The sequence below is a fragment of the Dryas octopetala genome, chromosome 6 (genome assembly GCF_963921425.1).
Source record: "Dryas octopetala chromosome 6, drDryOcto1.1, whole genome shotgun sequence".
NCBI classification, from domain to species: domain Eukaryota; kingdom Viridiplantae; phylum Streptophyta; class Magnoliopsida; order Rosales; family Rosaceae; genus Dryas; species Dryas octopetala.
The window spans coordinates 5,616,423-5,625,531 of record NC_141371.1 but is presented as its reverse complement, the minus strand read 5'-3'; the positions used below and the strand labels follow the sequence as shown (position 1 = coordinate 5,625,531).

At 36.1% G+C, this 9,109-nt stretch overlaps 1 protein-coding gene across 2 annotated transcripts; it reads right to left on the bottom strand.

The window, feature by feature from the left end:
• Positions 1-204: 204 nt before the first annotated feature.
• Positions 205-8,854, bottom strand: LOC147281572 (delta-1-pyrroline-5-carboxylate synthase-like). 2 transcript variants are annotated; one of them, XM_086246848.1, is made up of 20 exons: positions 8,363-8,854; positions 7,376-7,447; positions 7,072-7,175; positions 6,823-6,925; positions 6,484-6,645; positions 5,343-5,632; positions 4,878-5,028; positions 4,521-4,685; positions 4,339-4,416; positions 4,005-4,094; positions 3,516-3,602; positions 3,311-3,397; positions 3,142-3,238; positions 2,957-3,060; positions 2,719-2,794; positions 1,849-1,999; positions 1,672-1,740; positions 1,063-1,129; positions 907-977; positions 205-531 (listed from the first exon to the last, which is right to left on the bottom strand). In XM_086246848.1, the coding sequence occupies exons 1-20, from the start codon at positions 8,420-8,422 to the stop codon at positions 450-452; spliced, it is 2,166 nt and encodes a 721-aa protein (XP_086102974.1). In that variant the 5' UTR covers positions 8,423-8,854; the 3' UTR covers positions 205-449. The 2 variants fall into 2 exon arrangements, with proteins under 2 accessions (XP_086102974.1, XP_086102975.1); XM_086246849.1 differs by having other exon boundaries at positions 5,343-5,620.
• Between the last annotated feature and the right edge of the window lie 255 nt (positions 8,855-9,109).

Sequence of the window (9,109 nt, the reverse complement as noted above, 5' to 3'; positions counted from 1 at the left end):
ACCTATCTCCTAATTGAAATTAAATTTCTAAAGCATGACATAGTCCATTTCATGCTTGTACCTAGCACGATACGTGCCATGATGAGCCAAATATCTCAGCCCATTTTGTGCTCGTGTTTTGTTTATGTTGACATGATCTGCATGCATTTTAGCCTGTAGCTAGGTGACAGTTTGACCCTCACGGTGATTAAGGGGGCGAGAAAAGGATTAAAAACTCATTCATGATTCATCATTAAAAGGATGATTACATGAGGCCCCTTAAATAATCCAGGTAAGCAAAATCTGGCAAGGGGATAAAGGAGGATTTGTATGGCAATACAACACATAGAATCTCTGGAGCAGTCGTACTCTTACACTATAATTGAACAATGAACAGAAACTGAAGCTACGCATGACAAGGTTAATATATGTAGGTTGTGTTCTACAAAGCTTTTCCTCTCAAACGAGATTTAAGAATTCATAAGTAGATCTTTGTGGGTGTAATCAACCCCTCTATCACCATCGACAATCTGCCCATTTCCTCTCAAAATCCTGCATTTATACAAAGAGGAAGCATGATCATGCAAAAAGCAATAAGATTTGATGCCCAAGACTTCATAGCATCAAGGAATAACCCATATGTTAGTAATGATCTCTTTTAAGATATCCAGCATGTTATGTTGTCAACCTGTGACTGATCGCACATTCAAATATCTTACACATAATCAACGATTCTGATTCAGTTTGATGACATAACATCTTAGACTGTCTTGGAAGAGAAAACTCACCATCATATATAACTTAATAAATTAGGGTTATACTGCAAGACTGATCAATGATTCAGTAAGCAAAATTTTCAGTTCTAGGAATACCAACCACTATAAACAAATAGAAATGAACAATGCAGGTAATGCAGAAGTGCTATACCATCTTGTTGTTAACAATCCTTCAACTCCTACAGGACCTCGAGCATGAATCCTGCTCGTACTTATCCCAACCTGTTCCAGCCACCAAACCAGTGAAAAATGAGGGGAAAAAGAAAATGTTGGTACTCAATGCCAGAACTATTCAAAGACCACTTACCTCTGCTCCAAGACCAAAGCGTGCTCCATCACAGAATCGAGTACTTGCATTATGAAATACTGCAGCGCTGTTAATGTAAATAGCATAGCCATCAAGAGGTGCAACATTTGACAACTATCCATAAAACCATTAATTTATGTGGCCCTATGATTAGAAAATTAGCACTCCTAGGTGCAATTACATTAAAGCCTTTTTAAGGAGAAGATTGGCATCTCTTGAATCCTCAAAAGAGAAATTCAGATTAATTCAGTTAGCTATTAGTTAATAGTTATGTGACTTTGAAGGCAATTTCTTCTCCATCTCTGGAACACAAATTAGCATCAGCCCAACCCAATAGACACCAGATGCACAGTGTCTTCTACTGGAAATAATCAGGTTCTGATGATTGGGGGCATAACAATTGGTGACAATATAGATGATATGGGTGTAATGGTAATTGGTGTTGCTGCTCTGCTGGAGTTTCTTGATAGATGTTTTATGACGTACTCACCACCCAAACTCATATTTGTAGTAAAAAATTGTATATGAAACTGGTCCTAAAATGGTGGATGCAATGATATTCTTTTGCACAAGAAAATATGGCTTGTGAAGCCAATGAAGCATGCTTACCTGTCGAGTTGACCTAGGAAAATTTCAGCAACTTCATGATCTTCTGTAACAATGCAATCAGTATGAGCACTGCACAACAGGGGATGAGGAGAGGGAAGGCAAGTTAGAGAAATCAATTGAAAAGAAAATTTGTACAGAAAGGAGAAAAAAAAAATGAAATATGAGAAATGTGTATACCTTCCATGTTGATGAATGTGGTCAACTGCAGCATACACATCATCAACGATTTCAACTGTGCAAGCCATTGAACTGTACTCATGATGAAATGAGCTTGTCTCTGGAATATTTAACAAAGCTGATGCCCTTGGTCCACCATATAAACTAACACCTGCAACCAAGAAACTTGGTTAAGCGAAAATGCAAACGGAAATGTAAATAGATTTTCTCATAGGAACGGCAATATAGTTCCCAAGTCAGAATATGAACAAACACAAATTTAGTTCCTGCTTCATGAACATACATTCATCACATTGTTATGCATTGAAATTTCTTTCTCAATGTTAACTAGCTACAGACTTGACTGTAGTCTGTAGTTTGGCCACAACTCATAATTTTCTACTAAAGATTCAACCAGTTATTTTTCTTCTTTTAAGTTTTGGGCTTGCTCTTCTTGATTGAGAGCAGATCTTACAATCATACTGTCAAACAAGAGAGTTAGTAAATCTACAAGCTGTAGTACTCCAATATTTCCCAAGATTTCACTTGTGCGGCTTGTGCCCCAATGTCCGCAATCTACTGATCACAACATTCAATTTTAGGATAATTTTCAACCAGAACATCCCCTATAATCGTTAATGCTGAAATATTCCTGCCTGTTGAATTTTAGGCAAAAGTTTACAAATTAATAACTAAAAAGAAAGGTCATGCCACCAAGGTCTGGCCTCATGTATCCTGGTCTGTTGTTACTGATTACACACCAAAATAATCAAATCTGTGAGAAATAAATAGGGAACATTCTTAGAACATTGTGACAAGTTATTAAACAGATACATTTTATAAATTCTGCAACACCTTGTTGAGAGATAAGACATTCACACAGTGTCATACCTAAGTCTTGGAGTCCTGCAATTATCTCATTAAGCCCACCATCAGTACTCAAATCCTTGTGTACAAGAAGTGTTTCCTGGGAAAATGTTGTAATATGTCAAGACATGCAGTACAGTGAATTCTAAAGTCGCATGCATATGCATTGGCAGGTAAGATTTATAAAATATAATCCTGTGGTAGTTAGATACAGATAAATGGACATGAGTGGTCAGTCATGGATAGCTAAAAGTGAAATTACCATTGCGTTACAGGCAGCAGGATAATCTGCCTTTGCATCCAGAACAATGTGCTTTGCCTTATCCATATCAGCTGACTTATCAACATAAACATGACAAATCCCATCTGCACATCAAAAGCAGCAACTTAACTAGAAATTCCTGTCTGCAATGATTAGGTATACATTGCCTATGCTATCTCTCTTACCAGCATGACCAAGAACAGGTATCTTAGTCGAATCCTTAATTTGAGAAACAAGCTTATTACTGCCTCTAGGGATAACAAGATCTATCACATCATCAAGCTGCAACATAATAAATTTGTTAATATTCATCATATCAAAAAACCATAAACAATTTAAAATTTTTGTGCCCACCTTGAGCAGATCAGGAATCTCCTCTCTTGTAGTCACAAGTCCAATAAGTTTGCCACCAACAGTATCTGGGATTGCTGAGGTGATGACCTGAAGGGAAAAAAAAAATTAAACTTACCAAACAATAAATAAAATTAGAAACATCTAAAAGCAGTGAAAACAATACTTTCATGATAATAATAAAAGACCAGAATCTCGAGCCTCAAACCTTGTGCAAGATTGCATTTGACCGCTTAGCTTCTTTCCCACCTTTAAGCAAAAGACCATTCCGACTTTGAATTGCCAATGAAGCTATCTATTGAATCATTTAAAGAATAGTGGTCAGCTGATCGAGAAAATACCACAGGAAACAAATCTAAACATAAGTTTGAAGAGCTACAGATTACAAGACAAGTGCAGCTAAAAAGGAAACTTGTACAAGAAACAAGGCCGCATGAACAAAAACAAAATAACTTTCTTTTAATGAAAAATGACGCAAATATCCCAAAACAAGACCGGAAAACTGCAAATGGCATCTCAATGTTTACTTAATGGATGAGTAAACATATGTCACTCATTTTGCTAATCATTAATGAGCAGGTGGCCTGCGTCACAATATTCTACATTAGAAATATCTTTTTAACTCCTAGTAAATCTGCTACATGTTTAGATGTTTAAGGATGCAAGAGTATATAATATAATGGATATTTATGTATACCTGAACAAGGGCATCAGGTCGAGACTCAAAAACAACTAAAAGAACACCCAAAGGACATGACACCTTCTCTAAGACAAGTCCTTCTGCAAGCTGCATGCAAGAATAGTTATCAAAGTGTCAAAAGTGAATCCTAAAGGGAAAACAGTATACACAAAAGAGTCGAGCTTAATTGACATTCATTTCAGTGTAACTTGAACCATAAAGCTTCTTTGTAAAAAAGAAAATAATACTTTTTTTAGAAAACACTCCTAATCTTGTAAACATAAAAATTCTAAACCTGTATCATAATGTGTTCAATTATTCTGAATCAGAAGAACTAGAAAGGTGTCCTGACCTCTGTTTTCTTTAGAACCCGGCCAATGGGCTCTTCCATGTCTGCAAGTTTACGTATAGATTTTGCAAGAGCAGAAATCTGTGGATACATCGAACCAAAAATAAGAAAGTGTTAGACCAAGACCAAGTGATACAGGATTTAAAAAACAAACAGTATTTCAACTACACAAGTTAAATGCATGCCTTCCCAGACTTTAGGGCCAAACGAGATATTAGTGCCTTCTCATATCCAGCCTCCTGAGCAGCGGCAATATCAGCTTCATTCTCAGCCAATATATCACCTTCATTTGCCTCCAAGGCATCAGCTACGTCGAGCAAAATTTTCCTCCTATCTTTAGATTCTAGAGCCTGAAATGAAAATAATTCACATCACCCACTAAATCTCTCTACTTAACCACTTACTCTATATCCAACAAATCGAACAAACCAGAAAATTCAGAAGCTCTGAAGGAAAGATTTAATCTCTAGGGCAAGTTATACCAATACTAGCAACCTCGAGCTTCACAATCAAATAAAGAAGAAAATTATGAAGTTAATTACTCGAAGCTGTCTAGAACATTCCCGTGCTGCAACAGCCATCTCACGTGCACCTTCTTCTTTAACTAGAGTCCACAAATGTGCATCTTGATGAAAGACAGTACCGATCCGGTCTCCACGGAGCACTTTTTTTATGTTGTCTGTGGCATAGCCACTATAATAAAATTGGAAACTGATTTAGTTACCAAGAAACAATTTATAGTAAACTAGCAAGCTTCCTACAATATAATTAAAGACAAATGGGTACAAAAACCCTGCAACAATTGATATATGATTGTCATAATACTATGAAACTCTTAAGTCAATGTGTGTATGTTTACATATGAAAAATGGACGAAAGATTAGAAATTTCAATGACTATGCCAACAAATTGCAGGTTGTGCAGCAGATGAAAATGTTAAGAAAAGACATATCCTCTTTAATCCAAACTGATTGTTATTATCAAAATAAGTACATGATAGAATTTACCTAGTGATAACAACAGGAATTCCACCATAAGCTGCACAAACAGCAGCATTGACTTTAGCGGTCATACCCCCTCTGCCCACCCTTGATTTGTCGCCAAATGTTATTTCTCCATGATGTTTCTCTTTTACATATGTATGGATTAACTTCGATTTTGGGTCATTAGGAGGACCATTATAGAGGCCCTCTACATCGCTCAACAAAACAAGAAGGTCAGCTTTTAGTTCCAGAGCCAGTAGACCTGCCAAACTATCGTTGTCCCAAAATATACCAGAAGAATCCTGCAAACAGAACTTACAATCAAAAGCAACAAACATATTGTGAAGCAATGGATATATTAAGGTCCCGTTTGGTAACATTTTCGTTTTGGTTTTTATTTCTAATTAAAGATAGAAATAGAACAATGAGAGAAAAGTGAGAAGAGCAATGATAGATGTGAGGGAGAAAGAATAAAATGTATATGGAATTATTCATAAAATAAAAACTAAAAACCATAAACAATTTTAAATTGTTTTATTTTTTAGTTTTAGTTTTATGTAATCTCCCTTATTTCTTCCTCACATCTCTCATATGACATATCTCATCCCCCTCATTCCTTTCTCTTGTATATTTTCCCTCTATCTATTTTAACTAAAAACTAAAAACAAAAAGCATAAACGTTACCAAACGGTCCATAAGCAATTGATGAGATTTGTTTTCCTCATGGAGAAAGGGGTGGGAGAGAGACAAAAACATGGATGTTGCACAACACAGAGAACAGACCGTTACAACATGGAAAGACATGTGAAACATTTAGCCCATTATGGTCCAGCTTATATGCAAATATGACCTGGAGGTCCTGGACCTGTTTAGAGCCTTAAACAACTAGAGATGAAGTTCCTAGTCAAATTTGATGATTATAAGAATTCGAAATAGACAACCAAGACAAAAATTATTAGATGAGATTACTCCCAAATCCAAAAGGAAAGAAAAGAAGAGATGAGATCACAACAGTGTGTGGATAACAATGATGCAATGGCAATGTTATTTGCACTCCTGACCTCCTGTGCGGGATTGCAAGAGGAGAGCACAAATAATGCTCTCCCAAAAAAAAGTGTGTATCGAATTCAGATTAAAAAGTACAGGAAATGATGGAGTTGTATACCTCATATGGAGCCTTCCTAGTACTAACTGCATCATTTTCATTGAATATAGGAACAACCCTCAATTTTAACAATGACTTCACAGTTTCAGAGAGTTGCTTTCTGAAAGCTTCGTCCCTAAAAACCATATCCGTCACAAGTAGTTGAGAAGAAGTCACATCCAGCTGCATGTTAAAGAGTGCTAAATTAGCATTTTCCCCAAAATATAAAAACAAAACATGATAGAATACATGCAAGAGCAATAGACATAGTAAACTATATAAAGTGCTAAGGCAGGAGTGAAATTGCAAACAAGAAAAATCCAAATCCTAAATAAAATTGCTAAAAGATTATAGTCTTGCCTGGCTGAACATGGCATCATAAAGAGCCATGAGACTACTCTGCCCAACAGCTGCACAGGCCTTTCCATCAAAATCATGTTGTGGGTTTTGGAGATCAGCAAAGCTGCAAAACAAGTATAAACTTCTTTCAGGCATGCACTCTTAGTCTCTTTTGGTTTTGGTTGGTCACTTTTGATACCCAAATGCCCACTTTTTTCTTTTGATATGAGATAAATATTCTATTTCATTGTGAAAGAAAAAGATACAAACCTGCTGTTCGCCAATCTCCTGTATCTTAGCCTTTGACGGCCAAGTCCAACAGCTCCTGAAGTCACCAAAATAACCTCATAGCCCTGAGAATTTATATCTTTAAGCTGCATGAATTTCATTCAAAACATGTCATTATCAGTCGCAGTATTACTGTATTTAAGGGGCTAATTATTGAAATTTAAGACCAATTAAATCATAGTGAAATTTGCTCATACCAATTTTTTTAGTTCTTCCACTCATTCACTAAATTCAGTGCATAAAAAAAGTGAAAATATCTTCCTAGTTTTAGAAATGCTTTGTATACCTGCTCACAGAGAGCACCAAGTCTGCCCAATGCTAATCTTCCATCACCACGAGTGACCACAGCTGTTCCGACCTTCAATATTCCGTACAAACAAGTAAGCAAATTGGCAAATGTCATAAAGCATCGTCAATAATTGTCCCCACAAATAAACTCTCACAAAAATGGAAAAAGTAACCAAATCTTTGTTTCTGTTACGATAAATAAGATTTCATTAAATAAAGTAAAAGGTTTTAGAAATTATTGAACCCAAAAACATGTGCAACCTACTAGGATTTAGGATGGGGTTGGAGGTTTTAGCTATTAAAAAATACGTCAACAAAATATATTAAAATAAGACAAAAATACAATCAATAGGATTATAGGACAAAAACCCATAGCCACACTAAACCCCATAAAAAACAAGAAAATTCCGAAATTCTGAAGATTCCAAAGCCGATGATGATGAACAAAAACAAACTTGATCCCATAGAATCTGGGAAGAAGTAACCACATCTGGAACTGATTATCACTATCACGCACATTCCACGTTTTGTGATGGTACTATGTGAATCTAATAGAAGAATGCCATATCTAATTCCACGATTTGTTGCGTTACATAATGGGCTAGATTTAATACCACTTTCACAAAACCTATCCAAACTAATCCAATATCTACAAAATAAGATTCCAATAAAATACATCACTCTCTCTCACAATGTTTTTCTTTTATAATTTTAAACAAAAAAAAAAAAAACAACAGTATTCTGCAAACTGGGCTCAAGCACAAGTTTTCATTCACATCCAAAAACTATAAGATTTATAAAATAAAAAAAATATATGAAAAAGTAGCTATGTGGGTGATAAAAATATATATACTTTTTCTGTATTGAGAACTGATCAGAAGCAATATTATTAAACAAAGGATTTGTCTGATACAAAAACAAAAACAAGAGAACGAATGAATGTCGTATTGTATATATATATATATATGATATATATATGGCTGACCTTAACGACGATACGCTTGACATTCTTGACAAACGCTCGCGTAGGATCCACAGAGTCCATGTTGCCAAAGGAGAGAGCTAGCGAGTTTGGTCGACCGAGTTGGGAACAACTCAGGGATGGGAGGTCGATAACTCGATAGAAAGATACAGAGAATGAAAGAAGAGCCCAGAGCGACCAATAAGAAGAAGAATCCAAACTAGACTGACACAACAACTACTATCACATGTAAATAATAAGTATACAGCTCCTGAAGCCAAACAAGGAAAAAATTTTTGAAATAAAAAACGAACCGAAAAATAAAGAAAGAGAGTAAAAGTGCGAAAAGTATCGTCTGGCGAGTGAGTTGGGTTGTCTCGTCCGAAAACCGAGGACGCAAGGCCACGTAGCGTGGTTGCCTGAGGACCAACCTCTTTCTCGCTGGTGTGGTGGTACGTATTTGAGTCACGTGAAACGCGAAACAGTGAAAAGGGCCGAGACAGGCCCAAAGAGGCGTGGACGTTAATCGTTTACGTGAAAGGAGTTAAAGAGGATCAGCCTCTGCGCCTTGTACTTGTATGGACGCTTATGGGGGTGTATCCATTGCATGCTGCTTAGTGCTTACTACCGTTCATATTAGTGTCACTGTCCTGGTGTCCCCATCAACAAAACATTCATATAGTGACACTCCAAAACAAAACAAAAACTATTAATATAATGGGACGAAAACAATGTGTAACATGAATTATTTGCTATTTATTTTATATTTAA